Source organism: Felis catus, chromosome D4 (assembly GCF_018350175.1).
Source record: "Felis catus isolate Fca126 chromosome D4, F.catus_Fca126_mat1.0, whole genome shotgun sequence".
Taxonomy (NCBI): Eukaryota; Metazoa; Chordata; class Mammalia; order Carnivora; family Felidae; genus Felis; species Felis catus.
Window position 1 is genome coordinate 80146900 of NC_058380.1, and position 26722 is coordinate 80173621.

General features: G+C 38.0%; 1 protein-coding gene and 1 long non-coding RNA gene across 12 annotated transcripts in view; one reads left to right on the forward strand and one right to left on the reverse strand.

Moving 5' to 3' along the window:
* The window catches only part of CNTRL (centriolin), an 84231-nt gene that overhangs the window by 19299 nt on the left and 38210 nt on the right, over positions 1-26722 (forward strand). For 2 of the 11 annotated variants that reach the window (XM_023242659.2, XM_023242660.2), the window contains 11 exons: positions 3272-3465; positions 8905-8961; positions 10881-11000; positions 11540-11768; positions 12459-12581; positions 13125-13234; positions 15215-15409; positions 19665-19818; positions 20888-21108; positions 24067-24243; positions 26376-26510. In XM_023242659.2, coding sequence (XP_023098427.2) covers positions 3272-3465; positions 8905-8961; positions 10881-11000; positions 11540-11768; positions 12459-12581; positions 13125-13234; positions 15215-15409; positions 19665-19818; positions 20888-21108; positions 24067-24243; positions 26376-26510 — 1715 coding nt within the window. Of the gene's footprint in view, positions 1-3271; positions 3466-8904; positions 8962-10880; positions 11001-11539; positions 11769-12458; positions 12582-13119; positions 13235-15214; positions 15410-17887; positions 18027-18063; positions 18085-19664; positions 19819-20887; positions 21109-24066; positions 24244-26375; positions 26511-26722 lie in introns of those variants that run through there. The other 9 variants (XM_023242665.2, XM_023242662.2, XM_045043173.1 and 6 more) reach the window with 9 other exon arrangements.
* LOC109493955 lies at positions 8115-17784 on the reverse strand. Its single transcript, XR_006588860.1, has 2 exons — positions 17656-17784; positions 8115-12458 (listed from the first exon to the last, which is right to left on the reverse strand). It is a non-coding gene; the product is annotated as an uncharacterized LOC109493955 (long non-coding RNA).

Below are 26722 nucleotides of genomic sequence, written 5' to 3' on the forward strand. Positions count from 1 at the left end.
AAATATATTGACGTATGAACTTTATAATGCTCTTACAATTTGCGTGGAAAATGCATCATAAATCAATTGACATCAACATTATTATACAACAATTGTACATTAACATTATTAAGACTTGGCAAATATTCATTGAGCACGTACTGTGAGCCAGGCACTGTGTCCGGCACCGAGGATACAATGGTGAACAAGATATTGGTACTGGCCTTCAGGCAGCTTGTGTTGTAGTGGAAAAGACAGACAAAAAGCGAGCAAACTCAGGTAAAATAACAGAGGAGGACACGCTTTTGGGTAAAGTGATGTAAAGGTATGGCTCTCTGAGAAAGTGACCTGTAAGCAGAAGGCAGAGGCAGGAGAGGATTAGCCATGTAAACAAAGGCATTCAAGGAGAGGGACAGCTTGCTTGCACTCTCAGGCTGGAAAGACCCTGGTAAATTAAGGAACTGAAAGATTAAAAACTGCAGAGTCGCTCAAGCAAAAGTTGGGAGAAGATAGGGGGAGGCATGAGATGACACAGGGCCTTGGGGCTTGGATTTTGTTTCAGGGGCAATGGGAAGCAATTGAGAATTTTTAGGCAGCAGTGGGACACAATCCAGTTTATATATTAGTGATTATTTTTAGAGTACACTTAGCATGATGAGAGCACTGAGTAATGTGTAGAATTGTTGAATCACTATATTGTATACCTGAAACTAATATAACACTGTATGTTAAGAATACTGGATGGGCGCCTGGGTGGCTCAGTTGGTTGAGCATCTGACTTCGGCTCGGGTCATGGTCTCAGGGTTCGTGAGTTCGAGTCCCGCATCGGGCTCTGTGCTGTTAGCGCAGATCCTGCTTCAGATCCTCTGTTCTCCTCTCTCCCTGCCCCTCCCCTGCTCATGCTTGCTTTCTCTCTTTCATTCTCAAAAATAAATAAACATTAAAAAAAAATACTGGAACTAAAATTTTTTTTAAAGATGATTTTTAATGCAAGATGGAGATTGATTTAGAACAAGGCAAATGGAGATAAAAGGACTTGTCTGCAGAGGCTATTATGGTAATCTAGGCTAGAAATGGTGGCTTGTATTTAGGTGGTGGATGTGGAATAGACAGATCAGTTTTGGAGGTAGAATTAGCAACATTTTCTAATGAATTGGATATTTCCCAGGCTTCTGGCTTAAGTAAGTGATTCGATTGGTGATATTGTACATAAAAAAGGGAGAATTCAGAATGCTGAGTTTGAATGGCTGTGAGATAACCAAGAAGAAGGTTGGAAATGTGCATCTGAAGTTCAAAGAGATCTGTCCTAGAGATATTGTTTGTCAGCATAACAGAATTTAATCCCACTGGAATTGATTGGCTCACTCAGACAGGCGTTGAGAGGAGCAAGGTGAGCCACCTAAGAAGACTAAGAGAGGCAAACAAGGTAAGGAGAAACCCAGGAAGTAGTGGGTTGCAAAACCCCAAGATTTCATGAGAGGAAGTGGTCAGCTACGTTGAATGTTGCTAAGACATAAAGAGAAAATAAGATGAGCACAGAGAAGTGCTTTAGATGGGCAACATATAAGGAGTGGTTGGAAAAATGCTAGATTATATAGATCCAAGAGTGAATGGAAGGGAGACATTTGGGTGAATATTTGAAATTTTCTCCCATAATTTCTCTCTCCTAGTACCTAATAAATGATTTTTTAAATCATTTAAATTTAAATTTTTCAGTTAAAAAATATATGTATGTGTGTGTGTGTGTATATATATATATATATATATATACACACACACACACATACATATATATATTTATTCACCTATAGCTTCCAGACCAGGAAATGGGCAGAACTGAATGCAGTAACCAAAGAAAGAACGAGAATATTCAGGAGTGGAGTGGAGAGACAATCATGGCTCAATTCTTACGGCCCAAGATGGGATCAGAGAAAAAGAGGAAAGATTGTCTCTTGATAAGAGAGATACTTTATCAGAAGGGAGCAAAGATGTGTGCAGTTGTGGGTAGTTTTATTGCTTTGGTGGTAGGAAAATGAGAAAGTTCCCGGGGGGTGGGGTCTAAGTTTTCTCAGTGGAATATGAGGTCATCAGCTGAGAAAGAAAATGAAAGGAGTATGGGAGGCTTGAAGAGAAAGAGAAATAGTTATGAAATAGTTATGTCAGAGCATTAGGAAATGAGTCTATGTTCTATCATTTGAAATTGATGTTAGTCCATTTTGACTTACGAAAACAGCAGTTTCATATGGTTTGATCTCATGCTTGCGAAATAGGACACATTTTTATTTATTTATTTTATTTTAACTCCATATTTGTTACCCTGGAGTTTATGTTTTGGAATCTTGAAAATATAAATAATGCAAAGGAAAGTCATCATATAAATACAGTTTTCGGGCAAATGTTTAAATTACTTATGAACATGACTTTGAATATTAATTAGGAGCCTTTAAGGCTCTTGGGATCCAGTAGTGAACCAGACACATGCAGTTTCTGCTTTTACAAAGGTTTAGTGGGAAAGGCCGACAGCCTGGCTATTTGATCACATCTTACAACTCATTGGGTGATGAAGGCCACAGCACAGATGCAGGGTAACCTAAGAGCATACCTAGGAAACATCACACCTGGGGAGAGGATCGAGTCAGAGCAGCCTTCTCAAAACATTTTCCAAAATCGAGACCTAGAGGATACAAAATAAGCCAGTAGGAGATAGAGGAAGAAAGTTCCAGGCAGAGGTGTGAATAAAAGCCCGCAGGTAAGAAGAGCCATCACAAATATGAAGGAGTAGAGTCACTTCAGAAAGGCTACAGTGGGGTGGGCTTGACAATGAGGCTGGAGAGGGACTTTGGGACCAAATCATGAAGAGCTTTGTCAGTTCTTCATGTAAGCGTTTTGGATCCTATTCTAAGCATAGTTGGAAGCCTTTGAATGATTTTTAAGATCACACAGTATTTTACAAACATGCTGACGAATATGAAATAAAATATTGCATGTATTTTAGTAGGAGACCTGGAAAAAACCCTCATTTACCAACATACTAATTGAATGAAATACTTGGAAGTAAAGTGTTACCTTTTAAAATTGTTATCCAAATGATAATGCCTTCTTACCTCTTAGTATAAATCACTTTCTAGCTCAAGATAGTCTTTTTTCCCCCAAAACCATAGTGAATAGTTTTCAAAGTAGAATTGTACCTATACTGTTGTAAGACTTCTTTTGCTATTATTTGAGAGATAGTCTTACCTTTATTCAAGTAGAAAATATAATGCTCAATAAACTATTACATTTGTGTTGGCAGAAGAGGTAGAGAGACTGGAAAGAGACCTGGAAAAGAAGACAACGGAAACTGAAGAGCTTCGGAGCGCACAGACAAGATTCCTTGAGGAAATTAAAAGTCAAGATAAATTGAACAAATCACTGAAAGAGGAGGCCATGTTACAAAAACAGAGCTATGAGGAGCTGGAGAGTAACCTAAACACGAAAAATGAACTGGTAAGCCCATGTTTTACATTGCTTTGACTATGTTCTTTTCAGATAGAGAATTCTTTGTCCTTGGGTCTAAAAACAAAACTTCTTGGACATAAAATGGGGAAGGTGTGGTTTAACAGAAATTTGTGCAAAAGGTTTTACAAGTTGTAGGTAACTGTGTACTGTGTGAAATGGCTCCACAAAAGACGAATACTATCTTGGGCTGCATTATGTGAAGCTGGTATCCAAAACAGGAGGACAGTGAAGCCCCCCACTATGAGGAGTCAGACTGCCCCTAGATGTATGTATTTTGTTTTCAACAACAACATTGTTGGTGAGACTATACATTGGCAAAAACTTTTCAAATTGACAGGGGCGCCTGAGTGGCTCAGTCAGTTAAGCGTCTGACTTCAGCTCAGACTTCAGATGGGCTCTGTGCTGACAGGTCAGAGCCTGGAGCCTGCTTCAGATTCTGTGTCTCCCTCTCTCTCTGCCCCTCCCCTGCTTGTGCTCGCTCTCTCTCTCTCTCTCTCTCTCTCTCTCTCACAAGAGTAAATAAACATTTACTCTATGTGGATCCTGAGAAACTTAACAGAAGACCATGGGGGAGGGGAAGAAAAAAAATGGTTAGAGAGAGAGGGAGCCAAAACATAAGAGACGCCTAAAAACTGAGAACAAACTGAGGGTTTATGGGGGGTGGGAGGGAGGGGTGGGTGGGTGATGGGTATTGAGGGCACCTGTTGCAATGAGCACTGGGTGTTGTATGGAAACCAATTTGACAATAAATTTCATAATAAAAATAAATAAAATAAAACCAGGAAACTGAAAAATAAATAAATAAATAAATAAATAAATAAATAAATAAATAAATAAATAAAAGAAGGCAAATTGACAAAATTATCCAAATTTAAATGGACATGCCTATGTTCTACATATTGGAAATGTTACATATAATAGTTTTACATATAATACACATTTCTAATGCATTTTGTAGAAATGGTAGCAAGAATGTATGAAGATATTATATATGTACCTATACATACACACATACACACACACACACACACACACACACACGTGGACATTTGCTACAATATTGTTTATATAAGTAAACTATTGAAAATAGCTAACCTGTTCCTCAGTGGATATGCATCTGGTAGAATACTCGTGTTGCTAAAATGAGGTAGGGCTGTATGTCCTGATATGGAAGTATGTCTAATACATATTGCTATGTGGAAAAAGCAGGCTGTGAAAGAGTAGATCAAGTATGATGCTACATAAGTAGTATGTATGATGCTACAAGTATATATAGGGAAAAATGGTAACTCTTGACATTCTGGGGCGCGGAATTTTAAAGCACTTTCCAATTGCCATTTATGCACATCTATAATGTTTAAATTGTATATAATTTGGCCTTATGGTTGAAACAGGAATAAAAGATATTTTATTTAAAAAAAAAAATTTTTTTTTTCAACGTTTATTTATTTTTGGGACAGAGAGAGACAGAGCATGAACGGGGGAGGGGCAGAGAGAGAGGGAGACACAGAATCGGAAACAGGCTCCAGGCTCTGAGCCATCAGCCCAGAGCCTGACGCGGGGCTCGAACTCACGGACCGCGAGATCGTGACCTGGCTGAAGTTGGACGCTCAACCGACTGCGCCACCCAGGCGCCCCAAGATATTTTAAAAGAGATTTAGACAGATTAGATTTAGACAGCCTTATAGGGCACCTGGTTGGCTCAGTCAGTTGAGAGTCCAACTCTTGATTCGGCTCAGGTCATGATCTCACGGTTCATGAGATCAAGCCCTGCATTGGGCTCTGTGCCAAGGGTGGAGCCTGCTTAGGATTCTCTCTCGGCCCCTCCCCAACTCTGTCTCTCTCAAAATAAATAAACTTTAAACAAACAAATAAAAACCAACAAAAAAATAGAGGTCATTTAGTCCATCTCCCTATCTAATGTTTTTTCTCTTTTCTCTAAAACCTGAGCATATATGCCTGTTTTAGTGATAGCAATCACATTCCAGAATTACCACATTTTATCTCAGGACAGCCATTAGAAATTTCTTATTACCAGATGAAAAACTGTTTTCTTATAATTCTATTTGCCATTTCTTAAATTTTTCTCTGGCACCTGGGTCAGTAACTCTAGTCCCTCTTCCACAAAACAGTCCTCTGACTCTCGAAGGTAATTTTCATCGCTCACTAGATCTCCTCTTCTCCAGCTTGGACACCTCTGTTGCTTTGGCCATTCTTCACGGAACATGGACTCAAGGCCTCTGAAGTCTCTGGGTCTGGCACCTTCTGATCATAAGTTCATGACCTAAGCTGAAATCAAGAGTTGGCCGCTTAACCGACTGAGCCACCCAGGCACCCCAGACTACATGACCTTTAAAGGCTTTTTCAACCCAGATAATTTGATTCTATAAAAAAAATAGCTATTGCTTTTTTTTCTTTTGACCATTCTTTTTTCTGCTCTGTGTATAACTTAGAGTATTTGATTTCTCATATAACTAGTAGAATCCTTGATACATTTATCTTTTTCTTGCACCATCCCCCTTTTCAAGATTGGCATGCTGGCTTGAATGACTTGATTTGTTGACAAGAATTCTGCTTACGCACTTAAAGTTTTTAGCAAGAAAAGTGTTTCCTCCTCTGTGTAGAGATGGAAATTATTTCTTCAAATCTGAATACTTGACTACCTCCTTCTTGAGCTCTTCTTTGCCTGAGAAAGAAGATGATACAGGGGCACCTGGCTGACTCATTCAGAAGAGCATGTGATTCTTGATTTTGGGGTTATGAGTTTGAGCCCCATGCTGGGTGTAGAGATTACTTTAGAAAAATCTTAAAAAAGAAAAAAAGAAAAGATGATATATACCAGGAGGACATCATGAGAGACATACGTGATATTAATAATCTGATAATTACCAGTAATTTTATACTATACACCTATCTGTTGCTCTCTATTTCATAATAGAGTAGATCGATGCCTAACCTAATCATTGGAAATTTTTGTGACGATCAGTTTTATTTTAGCAGTGTACTCTTTGGGCCACCACTTAGCATTTGTATTTAAAATGCAAATATAGGGGGGCGCTTGGGTGGCTCAGTTGGTTGAGTGTCCGATTTCAGCTCAGGTCACGATCTCTCAGTTGATGAGTTTGAGCCCCGCGTCGGGCTGTGTGCTGACAGCTCAGAGCCTGGAGCCTGCTTCCGATTCTGTGTCTCCCTCTCTGTCTGCCTCTCCCCCGCTCATGCTCTGTCTTTCTCTGTCTCAAAAATAAAGATAAACGTTTAAAAAATTAAAAAAAAAAAAACAAATATAGGGGCATCTGGGTCTCTCAGTCAGTTGTGTCTGACTCTTGATTTCATCATCTCACAGTTTGTGAGTTCAAGCCCTGTTTTGGGCTCTAGGCTGACAGCAAGGAGCCTGCGTGGGATTCTCTCTCCCTCTTTCTCTGCCACTCTCCCATTAGCATGCGCACATGCACTCTCTCTCTTTCTCAAAATAAATAAATAAACTTAAAAACAAAAAACAAATATAGGGGCGTCTGCCTGGCTCAGTCAATAAAGCACATGACTCTTGATCTTGAGTTCATGAGTTCAAGCCCCACGTTGGGCATGTAGCCTACTTAAAAATAAAAAATAAACCTTAAAAATAAAATACATATATAAAAAACAATACTTACTATGGTATGACTTTGACTTGATATTTATGAACATTTAATAAATTTTCCTGAGTTACTGATCTTTTTTATGTTTTGCTGTGAATAAATGTTTTGTTATTTGTCAACAGTTTTTGCTGGGCTTTTGTTCACTATTTTTGGCTAGAAGACATTGCTTTTATGATGGTATTTTTACCATTAACCATTTAAAAACATATTTACATACAAAGTTATTATATATTTATCATAACAAATTTTGACAACACAAATGTATACAGTAGACAATGAAGGTTTCACTCTTTCTCTTCCCTATTCCCTGGATGTTAATATATATTCTTTTTGTTTTCTATGCTTATAAAATATTATGTAATGTATATGTAATTGAATATATGTACCTCTAAATATTGTGTGATAAAAAAGAAACTTCCTGTATTTTTGATTATGCATCTTATTCTTTACAAAACAATGTATATCATAGCTCTCCAAGTTAAAAAACATACCCACATGTGCATACACACGTACACACAAATCTGTTTTTTTCAAAGTCGGTATTGTGTTCCATTATATGGGTACTCCATAATTTAACCTACTCTTATTGATGAATATTTAGATTGCTTCCACTTTTTTATTAGAAACAATAATACAGAGAAAAGTCCATGTGTGTATATTCCTATGCATTCATAATAGTAATTCCTTAGTATAAATCACTACAAGTTGGGGCATTTGACTGGCTCAGTTGGTAGAGCATGTGACTCTGAGTCTTGGGGTTATGAGTTCAAGAAAAAATTTAGGGGCACCGAGGTGGCTCAGTTGGTTGAACATCTGCCTCTTGATTTTGGTTCAGATCATGATCCCAGGGTTGTGGGATCAAGCACAGCATTGGGCTCCACACGGAGCGTGAAGTATGCCTGAGATTCTCTCTCTTTCTCCCTCGGCCCATCTCCCCCACTCATTCTCTCTCTTTCTTTAATTTTAAAAAAATTAAAAGAAATCACAAGTGGAATTACTGTGTAATTTGCATCTTAAATTTTAGTAAACATTAAAAGCTTATAACAGCTTTATACTTCTACAGCAGTGAGTGAAAGAGCCCAATTCCCCACTTGATATTATTATTTTGAACGTGTAAATAGGATAGGAAAAAAGTAGAATGTCATTGCTTTAATTTCACTTTTGTTTAGTTGTTGGAGAGTTGAGTATTGCATATGTATTTGCCTGTTCTTCTTTCATTATTCCAAAAGACTATACTATGTTACAAAAAGAATTCTGGATCTTATTCTAAGAGCCTACTTTTGAAAAACACTTTCCATTATCTTCAGACTATTTGGTGATAATATTTTCTTTAGTTGTATAATGCTTTCCAGTTTCATAAAGTAATTCTTCAGGTAGCAAGTCAATTAGCCTATAAAAGAAATGTAGTGACAATGAAGTAAAACTTCTGGTGCCATTTAAACTATAATAGTCCCCTTCTCCTGCCACCAACAAACATTAACTTTAATTAACTTTAATGTTAATATTACTCTTTCTCTTTTTGCAAGTCCTGCCAGCCTCACAGAGTCGTGAGGACCAAGTAAGGTAATACAGGTGAAAATAATTTGAGTTGAATTAATAGGTAATGGAAGGTGGTACATCTGTAACCTAGTCAGAATGATGGTAAAATGTGTCCATATAAGAATGGTGCAGGTTCTAATAACATTATGTTCCTAAGGTAAGTTTTCAGTAAAGAGCAGCTTCTATTTAACTACAGCTTAACTCCCTAAAGTTCTCCAGGTGATGGTCTCTGTCTGCTTTTTTCTCCTTTTAGCCCTTGTCTTGGTTTCTTGCAGAGCATTTTCTGCCGATTCTTTATTCTTCCTTAAAGGTAGTTCCTTCAGGGATGAATTGCACACTGTGTTTTTCATGGTTTGCATGATACCTTGTATTAATATGCTTATGTACATTTTAAGTGTTGAATCTGGCTTGCCTTCTCAATAAATGTGCTTGTGTGTGTGTGTGTGTGTGTGTGTGTGTAATTTTTTTAATTGATGTTTACATAGGACTGTGAATTTGTGAAGGAAAGAATTTGTATCATTTTTCTTATTGGTAAATATGTTAACTGCAGTCAACTCTTGGTTATCCACAGCTAGTACCGTAACTAGCCTTACTTTCCAGGTCCTTAGACTCCTCATTTGCTCTCATTTATGCATTTCTTCAGCAGACATTTATTGAATGCTTACTAAATGCTACGCCTAGCTCTATAAGAGACACAAAGGTAATTTTAAGATGCACAGAGTATGTATCATTTGCCTGCAGAGACAAGTCCCTACATTGTCCATGGATCCCGTCACATTTGCCTTTGTTTGGGCCTTACTGCCAATGATCTTTCTTTGGGAAGAGAAGCCCAAGATTAGTTGATGCTGTTGGTTGTGAGTTGCCTTCTTGAGATTCAGGGACTTAAGAGCGAGCATTCAGTGAGAACATCAATGTGGGTAATGAGCTGAACACCCTGCAGCAGCAGACAGAGTGTTGAATTTGAAATCCAGGAGACTTGGAATTGAACTCTGCCTCTTCCACTACAAGTTGTGCGATTGGGCAAGTTATCTAGCCTCCTGGTGCAGCCTTTATCATCTCATAGGGTAGTTGTGAAGATTCAGTGAGACAGCACACATAAAAAAGGCTTAGCACAGTGTCTCCCATACAGTGAGTACTTGATCAAGATTACCTGTTATCCCAGTTAGCCTTACTTCCATTTTGATGGATAATCAGGAGATGACTGTAAGCTAAATCCTGCACGACTTTGATTTCCTGGGCCTTGTAAAATGTTCCTGTCTGTTTATGTCTTATTCTCTTCAGCTTGCATTTTTATATTAATGAAGTTTTTCTGCATGTTTTTGTCTGGTAACTACTATCAGACCCTGTCAAAAAATAAAAAAGACAAAAATCACTTAGCGGACCTTTGAAATGAACTCACCGGATTGGTTTAGTAGAAAGGGGGCTCGTAGTGGTAGTTAATAAAATATTTAGCATCTGCCACTAATCTCATGTGTAACTTTTGACAAGTCAGCTCACCAATCTAGGACTCAATTTCTTTATTTATATTTCAGAGAATTAAATTGGATGATCTCTTTTCTTCTAGCTCTAAAAATTTCTAAGAATAAGTAAACTGTAATTATAGTAGAATTATTCTATTAAAAATGTAATATTACATATTGGGATCTGATTGACATTATTTACATCCTTTATCCTCTATTACAAAGAATAATGTTCAGAACATTGAGATACTACAGCAACAACAGTACAACAATTAAAACCAGTCTCTTAATTTCTTCCTTCTCACTCCTTCTTCTGATTCCTTTGTAATTAATCCCAGATATCATTTCCATCCATAATTTGAAGCTGCTATTAACATTGTAGAGTAAGTTAAATAAATTAGTGTTAATTATTGGAAAGTCTGGAAGCAGGTACTTAATAGATTACATAAAAATAATTGATATAGAATTATTTTCACGTTTGGATAAAGCAAATTTAGATGAGTTTTTAAATCTTTATTCATTAAATCTTTATACCCTGAAATAGCATATAAACTTCAAAGGTCTTTTATGTGATCTCTTATGAAGTGGTAATTTTATATCGCATTCTTTATAATCCTTTAGAATGAAAACAAAATGTTGTGAGTGTTCTGCTATTTGCTGCGAGGTTTAAAACAATCTAATTATTAGCTGTGATTAGAACTTGCCATACCATCATACTTGTATACTAACTTACTGACACTGTATGTTTCATATCAAATTGGACCAATAGCTAAAACAGAAGACCATGGAACTAATGCGAGCGTGTCAAAAACAGTATGAGATGGAACAGGAATTGGCCTTTTATAAAATTGATGCCAAATTTGAGCCACTAAATTATTATCCATCAGAGGTGAGTTAAACTTCTTAGTAATCCACAGTTAAAGCCAGCAGGGAGTGGAGTGGGGGGAGGCAGATGGTGGAAAGAAATTTTCAAGGGACATTCCACTTTCAGAGTAAACATATTTTGCTTGAAACAGTGAATTTTTGGTTCAGTAAGTTAAAGCAGCCTCCAAAAAAGGTAAAAAGCCCCAAGGGAATCTGTGATTCCAACGAATATCATAATATTATTTCATAAAAAAGTCAATTATTATCACTTATTAGGTGGGGTTTTACTTACATATCAGCTAAGAAGCCAAAATAAAACACTGAAATTTCTGATTTGAGAGATTAAGCAATGCTAATAATCACATACCTGTAGGCAGTTCTTTAATCAACCAAGCTAAACCCACTCTTTGGGGATGGGAAGAGGAACACCTTGAGACCATTTTTTGTTTTAGTTCTTTTTTTGGTATGTTAAGGGTAAGATAAAAAAAAAAAAGTATATATTTTTTATCTGGCTGCTTAGAAGTTACTTATTAAACCATAAATCTTTACTTATTTTGCTTTTAGTATGTCGAAATTGATAAAACCCCAGATGAAAGTCCCTACATTGGCAAATCCAGATATAAGAGAAATATGTTCACTACAGAGAGTTACATTATTCCAAATGCCCAGACCATAAAGATCGTAAGGATGGAGCCAGATGAAGGGGAACAACTCAAAAATGAGCACGTGAACTTGAGAGCCCATACGCCATTGGACATACAACTGGAAGACAAAGAAAAAAAAATAAGTGCAGGTTAACAAAAGCTATTTTAAATTCTTTAAAAATGTAAAAAGACTGGATATATAGGCGAATTTTGTTTTACAATTCTTTTGAGTAATCATGCTGAAGGTTATTGTAGTGTTGTTTACATGAAAAGCCTAAAACAAAAGTAGTAATTCATGGAGCAAATTATTTTTTAATAATTCCTGTTATGTTGAAGAATGGGGTTCTTGACAGTAATTTGGTGGCAGTATGTCCAGGGGATCCAGGAATGCTTAAATCTTGACCTGCCAGCAGGTCCTTCTCACCATTGGAGCTGCACACTCAAAGGCTAATTGGTCATAATTGTAGCAAGTACACTTAACTGATTACTATACATGTAGCCAAAACCTAAAGCAGTACTTTGGATAAGCTGGATCAGTGCACCCTCCTCAGGCTTGGGCCTAAGACCAGCTTCTGACTCTTCCTAACCTGTCCCCAAACATCCGATTGAAAGGATCTTACCACTTCCTGGCAAGTCACAAAGAGGAAGAAGTCAATCCAAAAGGGTACTTAGAGACCCTGCTAATGGCAAACTCCACTTAACTCGGTGGGCTTCATGGATACGGAAGCAGAAAGCAGAACTGAGTTTATGCATCCCCTTAGTAATTATGGTCCATGGTGGGGCTCTTTAACAATCCAGTGGAGTAGCTCATCTTTCCTTGGTTGGTAGGAAAGGCCAACCTAAATGGAAAACAGGAAAGACCAGTAGAGAGGCTGACTTGGAGAGGGGAGAAGAGAGACCTGAGATATCCATCTCATACACTCTGTACAAAGTTCTGGAAGAGGAAAGCAGAAATAAATCAGATATTTGTGTAGACTAGCTTCAAGGGGCTCATGGTTTTATAGGAGGCAGTTTTATAGGAAGGGAAGGAGACAGAGAAATTAGAAGTTTGAGGTAGAGAGTAATTGACTGGAGATCACCCCCACCCCAAGCTGGAAGAGTGTTCAGTGGTGAATTTCTTGATTTTGAGCCCTATCATAAAGTAATTACCTAAAATACAGGGTTTTTGTTACAGCTTGAACTTAATTATAACTTAGTGACAAAGAAGTGTGTATCAATAAAAACCTTATTTGCTCAAAAGAGTTTAGTATTGGACATAGCAAGTAAAGCCCCTTTAATGTTAAGAACTTTACAAATTATCAATTATAGTTCTATAGCCTATGATGAAACTAAAGATTAACTGAGAGGAAAACTGTCATAAGAAATTACTTTTTTTTTAATTTCTGTGATCTAGAATGACAATTTAATTGGGAGGAGGTGGTTATTGTGAAGAAAAAAAAATCTCATAGAAATTTGAGAATTCAAGATTTTTCTTGTGTCTGTCTGCATGGTTTTTAAATTTGCAGCGCAAACTTGCCTATCAGAACTACATGATGAAATAGAAAAGGCAGAACAACAAATTTTAAGAGCTACTGAGGAATTTAAACAACTGGAAGAAGCGATACAGCTTAAAAAAGTATGTAAAAGCAAAGTAGCAATGCAAGAGGAAATGCAAAATATTAAAGGTTTTCTCCCTTCATAACCACGTAAAACATTTTAAATCAGTGCTGCCTAATTAATTATGGTGTAACAATTTTCAGAGTCAGCTTTGGTTCTAGCATTTTCCAATTACATTTTCCTTCCACCCATGATCACATCCTATTAGTGTTCTATAAAGTACGAAGAAGTAAATGACGTCTAATTTATGTAAAAATACGTGTTCAATAGGAAAGTGTCTCCTTTACCCAGGGAAGTTGCTGTTTCCTGTTGTATCTGTTGTAATCTGATTAAGCACTACCCACCTTTAAGATCCTAGGACCTAGGTTAAGAGTCAGAAGACATCTCTACTATACATGAACATTATCAAACACAAGCAGCAAAAATGTCAATGATATAAAATATGGTGAACAAAAAGAAGTAATTAATACACTCTCAGAAAGTTTGTCATGCAGAAGCAGCTCAAACCCATGATGTGATTGCACAGGGAGAAACTTAAAAAGGAAGTATTTTGACAGTTTTTCAGTGTGTAAAAGGTTTCAGTTATTTGCAACTTGTAAAAAGCAGTATTTCAAAATTATGGTGGTAACTGCATTCATACCACAGTAGGTAAGGCAAGAATGTGAAGTTCAAAACACTATTGTGATTTTAAAATTATATACTAACTAGAAATTGATTCAAGTTTATTGGAAGCTTACTATATGCTAGTCCCTGTCTGGGCTGGGCCCAGAGTGACGAATAAAACAGGTATGTTTCCCTCCCACATGCATAGGAAATAGGTAATGAACAGTAGAAAAAAAAAAAAAAAAAGAAAGGAAAAAAAATAATATAGTTAACAATGTGTTATAGTAACAAAATAGAAAATTAGGAGAGGCAGTAAAAAAGATATAATTTAGATTGTGAGGACCACAGAGGCCTCTCTGAGGAGGTGACATTTAGGCTGAAACCCAAAGGACGACAAGGAGCCAGCGAGGCAGAGTTAGGGGGTCAGGTATTCCAGGCAGAAGTGAGAGTGTGCACAAAGACCTTGACACTAGAGATTGCTCCGTGGAGTGAGGGAGAGTGTTCCGGAAGATGAGGGTAAAGAGTAAATAACCTGTTTCACAGGCTGTGGTAAGGGGTTTGGATTTTATTCGGAATGTAACGGGAAGCTTTTGAAGGACTTTAGGAAGGTAGAATGGCTAATCCTATTTGTGTTATTGTGAGGTCACTCTGGTTACTGCATGAGAGCAAAATGGGGTGAGGGAAGTGGAAAGAATGTGTCCCATGTCTCAGGGGGCTGTTGTTGAGTACAGGCAAGAGATGACAATGGTTTGGACCAGGAGGGTGACGGTGGATGCGGAGAGAATGCACACTGATTGTCAGCAAAATGTAGCAGTGAACTGATCAGACTTCAAAATGGATTGGAAGTGGGGTCGACCTGAGGTGAAGGGAGCCATCAAGAAGGAGCTTACTAATTGAAAAAGAATGTTTTATAATAAATGTTGGCCAGAGCTTATATAAATAGATTGATAGATGTAAATAATGTATATAATGTTGAAATACATGGATGCTTATAAAATGTGCTTGAAAAAAATTATTTTAAATGAGTACATATAAGCCTACATTTTTCATTACACTATTAATTTAGGTGACATGCTAGTAACAAGGGTAAGGGCGAAGTCAACTACCATTAATGTTATGGTTATTAATAATTTACAAGTTGCTTATACTGAATGACAACTTCGTTTTTACCTATTATGAGTTTTCATAAACTTTTATAAAGTGAGATTTTCCTCATGTAATAAGCATAAAAGTATAAGATGAATGGAATGCCTAGGTGACTTTTACATTAACTTTTATTTAAAAAACTGGTAGAGCACAGAATACCTTTTAGGATTTTAGAAATCATCGTCTTTAAATTTGTAAATCACTGTTGCTATCCTCTGTTAATTCTGTTTTGGGGTGTGTGGGGGATTAGATTTCAGAAGCAGAGAAAGATCTTCTTTTCAAGCAGTTGGGTAGTAGGATACAACTTCTCAATAAGTTACGCCAAGAAGTTGTGGATCTCGAAACACAGATGGAAAAGCAAAGGCAAGAAATTGCTGAAAAGCAGAATGAGATCAAGGACCTGCAAATAGCCCTAGATAGCCTGGATTCCAGAGACCCAAAACATGTAAGCAAATGGAGAGATTTTGGCTTGTTTTATGGGGACTAGAATATCATTCCATCTAGAAATTATGTCTCTTCATTTTAGCCCCAGAGTTCTTTCTGAAAGCCTTTGAGTTTGATGCACAGATTTGAGTGATATATATGTTTATGGATGTGTGTGTCTGTCATATATATCTGGTTGTGTGTTTTATACCTGTGTGTGTGTGTGTGTGTGTGTGTGTGTGTGTGTGTGTATCACTGTGTTGAAAACAAAACCTAAGGCTTGAAGGAGATAGCTTTTAATAGAACGATAGATGCATGGTACTTATTTTTTTAAGTGACTGAGTTTCGTTGTATTTCAAATCAAGAGAAACCTGCTGCAAGGTGCTGTCCAAACCTTTACCCTTTCTCTTTTCTTGCCTTATTTTCTTAAGAACAAGGTGGTGAGATGGGAGAGCTGAAAAGGGTCCAGAATCCTTTTTCTACCTCTTTAATCCTTTATGCAAATATTCTAAAGCTATTTGTTTCATATTGTTTTGTTTCTTCCTTAAAAAAGGAAACATTTTTCTAGAGTGTGTCCTCCTATGTGGCCGTAGGTGGGCAGGTGGCTGCAGGATGGAGTTAAGTTGTCTCTGTCTTGAGAAGTCTTAGTAATAGCTTACATTTTACCCAGTATTGGTAAAAAAGGAAGTAAAAAAAAATCCTGCATATTTTACTGGTATGCTTTGAATAATAATGTTATATTTTAAAGGAAGTTTAAAATCTCTGGATTAAGAGATATCATAGAATTTGACATGGTAAGAACAATACACTGTAATTACTTTCAATATTTGTTAAGTTATTTATCCTTTTAAACATTTTTTTAAAAATTTTTTTCAACGTTTATTTATTTTTGGGACAGAGAGAGACAGAGCATGAACGGGGGAGGGGCAGAGAGAGAGGGGACACAGAATCGGAAACAGGCTCCAGGCTCTGAGCCATCAGCCCAGAGCCTGACGCGGGGCTCGAACTCCCGGACCGCGAGATAGTGACCTGGCTGAAGTCGGACGCTTAACTGACTGCGCCACCCAGGCGCCCCTATCCTTTTAAACATTTTAATAAAATATCATAGATAATTTTGAGAAGAGGTAACCTTATCATTCACAGACATAAGGTGTTTTCTAACAAAAGCCTAAGACTAGTAAAATTGAAAGTAAAAGAGGACTTAATTATTTTAAAGAATTTTCCTTATGCGAAAAAATTGTAGATTTTCCAGTAATATGTCATATGGTCAATAATATATATATTTTAAGTTTATATATTTTTGAGAGAGAGAGAGTAGGGGAGGGGGAGAGAGGATCCAAAGCAGTCTCTGCACTGGCAGCACAAAGTCTGACATGGGGCTTGAACCCACAAATGGGAGGTCATGACCTGAGCCAAAATCATGAGTCAGATGCCCAACCAACTGAGCCACCCAGGCTCCTTTTTGGTATCGTTAAAACTACTTAGTTTTTAAGGTTACAGCTTTAGCCAAAGCACCAGAGGATGTCTCTTTTTAATTTGTTCACCCTGAGGGAGTGTCTTTTTTCTGATTTGCACAAAGTCACCTTCTTGGCTAGGTTTAGGCTCCTCACATTCTACAAAATATAAACATTTTAGCAAGAGGGAAGGAATCAGGAGTGGGATCCCAGCATACTTTTCTATAGGTGTGGATAGACTTTTATCCACTTGAGTTTTATTATCTAAGCAGATAGAGTATTTTTCTACGTAGCAAATAGAATTTAAAAGTAAAAGTTTTTGAGAGATTAGAAAACAGTATGTCAGTCTGCAATTGGTGGAAAACAAATATATTAAGTGCCAGTGATGTTTTCCATTATGCTGGGGTTTTTTGCATATACTGGTGAGGAACTTTCTCACAGCGTCCATATGGCTGAGGACATTTTTTAAAATTTTGCATAAGATGAAAGTGTGATTTTAAAAGATGAAATGATTTCCTAAATTCACCTTTTTAGGAAGAGGCTGAGCCCATGCAATGCTACTACAATGACCCTTTCCCCACAAAGGAACTAAAGGTGTACAGGGATTAATTATTTTTAAAATTAGCTAAGAGCCAAACCTAGGCAAGTTTTCAACAAACGAAAGCATTTAACTAGGTTTCTAAAGGAAAAAGTACTATTTAAAAATCAAATCCCATTTTAGCTATAAAAAAAAAAAAAACACACTTCATAGGTAGAGGCACAAACACCACAGCAGCAAACATAATAAAGGAAGATTTGTGTTGTTCTTCCCTACCTGGCAATGCCCTGTGGAAGCAAAAGGTAACTGACTGACTGTTCTCTGTAGGGAATTAGCCTGTAGTAATCTGTTGCAAAGGCTGTGCGTGATTGGTCCTCGGAAGCTTCCTGTGTTGTGATTTAAAGCACGGAGGGTGGGGCCTGCCCGCAGAGGCTGCTCGTGATTGGATGGGTTGGGCTGCCGCTCACTCTCCGCCAAGAATGTGGTTTGAAGCCCTGGGAAATTACTGAGACTCCAAGCGGATGACAAAAATGTGGCTGTCAGAGAGGGAAGTGCATGTGAATTTGAAAACAGCCTTAGAAAGTGTTCCGCCCACAGTTTCCCTGTTCTCAACGGCTCAGTTCTAACAGGACAAATGTTAAGTTAAGGTATGATCCTTTTCTCTCTCTCTGTGCAAAAGACTCGAAAGGAGGAGGAGTCAGAGATGTAAGTTCCTGTTTTTATAACTCTTGTGAGCGCCACAGTTGTGAAAATCGCAGAATCTACTTTTGCTCCCATGTGTTTAATGCAAATCATTGGCATATTGAGCTTTTTTGGGTTTTTTGCCCTGCGTGTAAAGAGATTTCAGTGGAATTTTTAATGGTGAATTTTAAAGGTTTATTAAGAGAGACATGAATGCAGGAGGTTTTTGTTTTTGTTTTAATTCTTTCTTGAGCCATACAAATTCTAAATGTACTTAGAATTTAAGCTGTTATCTGCACTTACCTTTCCAGAAAGATTTCAGTTTAGTGTTAGGAGGGCAGAGAAAGAAAAGTTTTGAAAATTGCACCAAGTTTCTATTAAACAAAAACCATCTGACCAGGCTCTCATTCACTTGTTCCTTAAAAATGAAGAGACTTTTCTTTCTTGGCTTTGGTGGCAGCAGACATCTAAAATTGAGAAATGTTCTTTTATAATCAAATGGGTATTAGCCATGAGAGCCTTGGAGTTGGCTCTTCGGCCTGTGATGCACTTCTTTCTCCTGCTAACGTTCTCTTGGTTTATTGTTCTGTTCCTCTGATCCCGTGGGGGCAAGCCGGAGCCCTGAGGATGTCAGTGAGAGGGCAAAGGTTCTCTGGAGAATTATTTTGTCTCCACATGAACAGTTGCCTCTAAGGAAGACCTGGGCAAGTCATTGGTAGATCTGAGATTCCGTTTTCACATGTAAAAAGTAGAGTTAAACCAGACATTGATTCTCAGTTGTTTTTTCTTCCCAGAGCCCACCTGGAAGTACAATCCAGTTTTCAGTTGACAGTAGCTCCCTAATGCGGTGGCTCTGGGGTGTGAGTGGCTGTGTGAATATGGGAAAACTCAGTTTTCCACCAGGGGCATATGTCTTGGTAGAGGAGTGTGCCTCCGTGTGGCCCTCCATCTTGACAGTGACTGGGCTGAATGGTGTAGGTCTCAGCTACCAGTTTATCGAACCTAAAAATCATGTGTTTCTTTGTCTAAGGAATCAAAAATACACTTGAATTCTAAGTATTTCTTCCATGTCTCTGTTTCTCCCTAAGAAACCTTTTTTTTTAAAAGCGTGTTTAATGTACTTTTCTGATTAAAAAGGTATTGTCTATTACAAAATGTTTAGTACTAAAAATATTCATTAAAAAAATCTGTAATCCTTCCACCCAGATATAATTCTTGTTAACATTTTAGAATACGCTCATTTTCTATGGCTATACTGAGTATAAAAATCAGCTAACATTTTGGAAACCAATTTTAATTGGTTTTTAATGCCCTGCAGAGAATATTGAGCTTCGCTACATTACCTCGTGGCTGTACCCTTGGAAAAATAATTTAATCTCCTTGATTTTCAATTTGCATATCTGTACAATGGAGGTGATTTTCAGATCAAGTTATCATGAGGTTTAAATGAAAACCACTGCGTGAAAACAACACAAGGCCTGACAGAAATAGACTCAAAATGTTACATTTTATTTTCCATTCTGCCTTTAGAAATGGTAAGCATTATTATTTTTTTTAAGAGTATAAGGAACTCAGGACTTTGTTAATTTTTTTTTTCAATTCAGTGCCATATGAAGGCTCAGAAAAGAGGTAAAGAACAACAACTTGACATCATGAACAAGCAGTACAAACAACTTGAAAGCCGTTTGGATGAGATACTTTCTAGAATTGCCAAAGAGACTGAAGAGATTAAGGACCTTGAACAACAGCTTACTGAAGGTGAGAATTTAAGTAAGATTTAAGGTAAATCAGTTCTAGTATTAATAAAAGACAAGTGACACTCAGGCAGGCATTAATCCTGATATGCCTCAGTTGTTTGTACTAGTGTTTGATAGGGAAATATTTGCAGAGTACCCAAAATACTTGTTTCATCAAAGTAAAAAGTAAAAAAAAAAAAAAAATTCAATTTTAGTTTTGTTGTATTGATTCCTAGTGAGTCAGGTCATTGCATTCAGTAGGCTAGAAGCCAGTGTATAATCATGGTAAGCTGGGGCATGTCGCTCTCTTTCAAAGCATATAATCCTTTCAGGAACAAAGAGCCCATTGACACCAGGGCATTCAGTTTCTAGTTATAAGGAGAGTATGGGAAGAATTTAGGACCTACATTTGCAATGCAGATTGAGATTGTGACTTTGCCGTAATGGTGGGAAAGGAAGATAATATAGGTTGTAGTAGTGTAAAATGATCCCAATCCCCGTTTTGCCATTATCAGCTGTGTGGCCTGGGACAAGTTATTTCTGTCTCAGTCATTAGTTGTTGGCAAGATTAAACGAGGTAGTGTTCGTAAAGTGCCTGGCACATGGTAAGCACCCAGTATATGATTTGGTTGGTGGTTTGTTTTTTTTTTTTACAAGTCTTCAAGTTACATGTTTATGCTGCCGGTCTTGGATTAGTCTTCTATGTTGAGTGGTTTTGTTTTGTGTATCTAGCGGCAAGAACTCACAGTGTTGCTGCACATTTTTCATTATTTTATTTGGAAATTTATTTAGAAAAGTTTACTTTCATTATTTTATTTTAAACTTTTTATAGCCTGAATTGAGCATTTTATAAGCAATACCCACTGAATATACTGTTTTTATTGTGTAGCTACTTAGTAGTCCTGTACTGTAGACCAGAGAGGGGAAAAACTATCATTATATCTTGAAAAAGAACAAATGAGATAGTACATCATTTACAATTTCATTCTTAGCCAGTAACAAATAACTAAGGAGACTAAATGCTGTAGTTCTATATCTTGAAAGCATTTTCTTGTATACATTGTCACCTTCCCTTTTTCCATTTTGCTTAGGACAAATAGCAGCAAATGAAGCCCTGAAGAAGGATTTAGAGAGTGTCATCAGTGGGTTACAAGAATACCTGGAGACTATCAAAGGCCAGGCAACCCAGGCCCAGAATGAGTGCAAAAAGCTACAGGATGAGAAAGAGACATTGCTCCAGAGATTGAGTGAGGTCGAGCAGGAAAGGGACCAACTGGAAATAGTTGCCATAGATGCAGAAAATATGAGGAAGGTATGATTTGTTTCTTCTTACCTGTTTCCTGAGCCTCAGAAGTAGGTGACGTCCAAATTAAGATAGCTAAGGAAGTTAGCAGCTGTGCAATCTGAAATGACAAAAAGTCGCAGTGGCTATTTAGTGGGGTTCCCCCCCCCCCCACAGGTGTGACACACTTGGAATCATTATTTTTCCTTTACTAAGAAAAGGAAGGTTATTTTAGCTGAATTTCTATCCCTGAAATGTGTTATCCCATAACTCTAAACACTGCGAAATTGTAGCTGTTACATTAGCTGTATTAAGTGGTTGTTATTTGTACAGCAAAATTAAGCACAACATAATTTTCTTGTTCATAATTTTAACTATTTACCAAACAAGAGGCCGTGTTGTAAACTCTACCCTTCTATACCTGGCTTGTTGCCATTCATTTGGAGATTTCACTTGATCTGTTTTAGTTGTTTGACAAACTTTATCTTGCATGAGAACCGATATTCCCAAATTTCATCCCTCGTAGGGTTTGTGCTGGAAGTTTGAGGTCATATATGCAGCATTATGAAATTTCTCAGGCAGATAAAAATGTTAAAAATTGTTTTTAACACCATGCACTCACAACTCAGCTTAAGAAATGAAACTACGGATATATTCGAAACCCTGTGTGTAACAGTATCTTGATATATTTATTTCCCTGCATCTCTCTTTTATTATATATAAAGTCATCCATAAGCAACATGTAGCATTGTTTTGCACAATTTTAAGATTTATGTAAAAGATATCATAGTGTACATATTCTTTGGTCACTTTTGTCTTCCTTCCTATTTATGTTTTGGGAAATTATACACGTTGATACATATAGCTCTGCTTTGCTTATTTTTGTGAGGGTATATAGCATTCCGTTGTAGGTAGCTACCACAAAGTTATTGCCTATCCGTTCTCCTCTTGGAGGACATTTAGGTGGTTTCTGGTCTTTTGCTATTACAATGTTGAGCGTAACATCCTTGCACACAATCTTGAGCGTGGGGACTATGTTCACATTGGAACTGTGAGTCAGAGGGTATGTGCCTGCTCAACTTCATTACATGTCAAATTACCATCCATAGTGATTCGATCAGTTTCCACTCCAACCAGCAATGCGAGGGCCACCACTATACCACATCCTTGCTAACACCTTAGTGTTGTCCAACTTTTATTTTTTAAGCTTTTATTTTGAAATAATTTTAAATTCACAAGAGAGTTGCAAGAATAGTCCACATAACTCACTGTACCCTGCATTCAGAGTCCTCAATGAATATTTTGCTACATCTGCTTTCTCTTCTTCTCATATATAATTTTTACATACTTTTATATGAATTTTTTTCTAACCATCTGAGAATTAGTTGTAGACCTCATCCTCCTTAGCTTCTAAATATTTCATCGTGTATTTCCTAGGAACAGGGACATTTTCTAACATAGAATATCTAAGAGAATAATTATCACATTCAGGAAATTTAACATTTTGTCAGTTTTATTGTTTGCCAGCCTGCTGAATTTGAAATGGTATCTTTTTATTATGAAGATTTTACATTTATAAGGAAAGTTGAGAGAATAGTTCAGCGAATATCTATATGCTCTCCCAGACTCAAAAAATATTTTGCTGTATTTGGTTTTTTTCCCCCGAGTTATTTGAAAGTTGGCAAACATCATGACATCGTCCCTTAAGTACATATCTCTTAAAAATCAGGACATTTTCTTACATCACTACGATACCATTATTACACCTGGAAAAATTAACAATAATTCCCTAATATCATCTAATATCTGAACCATGTTCAGATTTTGCCAGTTGTACCGAGAATGCCTTTTACAGCTGTGTGTGTAAATGTATGTGTAGAGACGAGGCCAGTGGTCCCATAGGGTGTCCCACATTCTGAATTTGTCTGCTGTTTTCTCGTGGTTTGTTCAGCTTGTTCCCCTATGCTCTAAATAAACTAGTATCTTGTTTTAACTGCATTTTCCCTTGAATACTGGAGAGACTGGGCACCTTCCATTTGTTAATTTGCTATTCAGCTTTCCTCTTCAGTGAATTCCCTATTCATGTTTTGTGTCCATTTTTTCTCCTGGATTGTCTGTCTTTTTCTTAATGATTTGTAGGAATTCTCTAAATATTCTGGACCTTTGTTGGTTATATATGGAGTTTGCATTTTGAACAAGCAACTCAAATAATTCAGACCTCCCCGAGAAACTCTTCTGTGGAAGTTCTTATCACAAGAGCCTCCTCTTTAATCCAGAATCGTTTGATCCAATTCTTCGAGATCCCAAATAAATAGGTGAAAGCTGTAATGTTTAATCATAAAAAACAGACGGGCTAAAATGAATCAGAACTGTGGTATGCCAATCAGTATGTATTTCTGTTGTCAGTACTCACTCGAGTTACTCTGTCATCCTTAATATTAGCGCTAGTCCCATTTTGTTCTTGTAATAAGTGACCATGCTGTGGTTTAATAGAAGAGGGTGCGGGCTTTGGAGTCAGAGATCTGGGTTCATATCCTGTCTTTTTAACTGCGCAGCCCTGTGCAGTTTACTTACATGTTCGTTCTGTCCTCTTCTGTGAAATGAGGATAATGCCGTGCCTTACACGGTTACCGTGAAGGTTCAACAGAATACACGTGAAGGCATTTATTCCAGTGTCTGATGGAGAATAGGCCTAACGTTTTATACCCCTCTCTTCTTACATATTCAGGCACATTTAAAGTATCACACAGATGGTTACTTTGGAAAACATGTTGGTAGCTTACTGATTTTTCTGATTACATTTAGTCAGGACTTTGGTTTCCAGCCTGGAAAAGCACAGCCTGTGGCTTCATTGTATTGTTAATGAGGGCTTTCTGTGCCAGGCCAGCATTGGCTGGCCATTTGGTTCACAGGGCTCAGGTTACTTATGATGGCTTGCGGATGCTTAGGCAGAACAGAGGGTTCCATAAACATACCGAATCCTTACAGGAGCTCGCAGAACTGGAGAGTGCCCTCCAGGAGCAGCATGAGGTGAATGTATCCCTGCAGCAGACCCAGGGAGATCTCAGTGCCTATGAGGCTGAGCTAGAGGCTCAGCTGAAAATACGGGATGCTGAAGCCAGCCAGCTCAAGGAGGAGTTGGAAAAACTTAGAAGGTTCAGCCAGGTAAGCAGCAGCATAAAGCCATCTAGAATCCAAGCCCTGTGGTCTTAGCATATCAGCCTTTCTTTAATTAAATGCAAGATTAAAGACTTTGTAATATACTGTATATGGAATGATGGGAAGAGTATACATTTTTGGAGTCAGATACTCTGAGTTCAGATACTACCTCTGTGAACCCCTGTGTGAGCATGCAGATCACGTCATAGCTCTTGAGCCTCTGAAAAATGCCTCCTTGTCTGTAAAAGGGGTTATAGTGAGGATAAGGGAAATACTGGGCACCAGAGCACCTTGTTCTATGTTATTTTGCTACTTTCTATTTGGGTTGGACGAAGTATCTACTAGTTTATATTGTACTTGCAAATTAGAGAACTAATTATTCACCCAAGAACCGCTTACTGATTGGCCTTTGAGGGCCAGGTGCTGTAGATGCTGCAGTGACCAGCACAGACACAGTCACTGTCCCTGTGTTGCTGACAGTGCAGTAGGTGACACGGGTGTGGGAGAAAGAAAGGGATAGCAGGGGAGGGGTGGTCAGGGAAGTCTGCCCTAGAGAAACTCACTGAAAGGGTGAGTTGGATTTTGCTGTGCAGAGGCAGCGGGGGTGCAAAGGGAAGGGGTAAGGGACGAATGGTCTAGGCAGAGGCAAGGAGAGGGAGCACAGTGCATTTGAAGTGCTGAAAGTATGGCTGTTGGATGCCAGGAGCAAGAAGAAGGTAGGCAGGAATGTGAGAGATCAAGGCAGAGAGGCAGACAGGGGCCAGTTACAGTGTATTCTTACTCAGATTAAAAATGTCATTTTCTTCAGCTGTTAGTCACATAGGCTGCATCTTTCGCCAGGAAGCCCATCGCGACCTTCCTCTTGTGCCTGCTGGAAATCTGGGTTCAGGATCCTGCTTTGGTTTTCCTATAGCCTGTGCTCAGTTAAAACATTTTATCATGTGTCTGATAATCATCTGTTCAGACTGTCTGTCTCTCTTGCTAGACCCAGAGCACAGTGAATACCCAGATTGTATATGCTTGTTTCTCTTTTCTCAGTGCCTGGTCACGAAGGGGGTCAGTATGCACTTATTGGATGAAAATGACATAAAATAAGATAGTTTAAATCCCAGGAATGTATGTAAAATAGCATTCGTGTGATTAGAAAAGGAAAAAAAAAAGCCATGCTTATTATAGTAATTATGTTAATTTGTATCCCTTTACTTATCAGATATCAAAACCACTTGACAATTGTCAGGATTATATTTCTCAAGAGTACCAAAGTGTACAAAACTACAGTTGATAAGATCAGAGTGCAAAAATAGGAAGCTGGGGGAAAACAATTAAAATGCCAGAATAAATACAGATTTCTAAATAATGGTAAATAAAATGGCATCTCATTTCAAATAAAAAATAAATTCTCTTAAGTTTTCAAGCCAGCCTTTACTAGTTGAAGATCTATTCTCCGTTGTATTTCCATTGTCCTTTTTTCCCCCTCGTGAGTCTTGACAAAAGTGTTATAGCAGCCTAGCCTTTTCACAGATTTACTGGGTATTGAAAGGGACTCTCCCCTTCTTGAAATCAGCGCTGCCAGAATTGGTCTTCAAGCCATATGTTGAGGGTACGGAGCGTAGCAGTCTCTCCCTGACCCACAGATCTCTAATTGGTATACTTTAGCTCTATGAAGTCACTTGAGATGCTTGTTAAATGCAGATTCCTGGGCCCTGTCCTCGAGCTTCTGGCCCATTGAGTCTGAGAGGTAGTCTGGGCATCTGCATTTTTCACAAGCACACCAAGTGATTTTTGATGAGGACCACAGTTTGAGAAATACTGGTCTGAGGAAAAGAGGGGCAGTCGCTGTTGAATCACTCACAGAACTCTCAAAGGTAGGTCCTTGGGCCCAGCGCTGAGATTCTAATTTGGTATATCTGGGCTGAGCCCCTTGTGATGTCTACTCTTAAGTGTTAATAGTTGAAGGAGACATGTGAAAAAGATGAACTTGGGCTTTGAAATCTGAGCGTACGGACATAAAATGGAGTTACTATGAAACCATAGCTAGCCAGGAATTGTGCGTGTATGTAAATTTATTTATGGCTTTTTAGATTGAAAAAGCTGTTGCTGTTTTATGTTTTCATATCGTTTGCTTCCCACGGCAATAGTTAGAACAGTCGGCCCTTCAAGCAGAACTTGAGAAGGAAAAGCAAGCCCTCAGGAATGCCCTCAGAAAAGCCCAGCTCTCCGAAGGAAAGGACCAAGAAAACAGCGAGCTCCGCACACAACTTAAACAGCTGCAGGTAGAGACGCGTTCGTCCAGGGTGCATTCTCACGTAGGACACCCTGAGGTGTTGCTGCCTGTAGTCAGACCCTTAACAGCCTGTGCCAACATGTTGTAGGCTGCTTGAATTATTAGAAGAGAAGAATTCTGGGTGGGACGGTACCAGAGCCTCTGTCCTCTCGTGAGCCCATCGTTGTAAAATTATGAACATGCGCATCTTTTGTGTTGTGG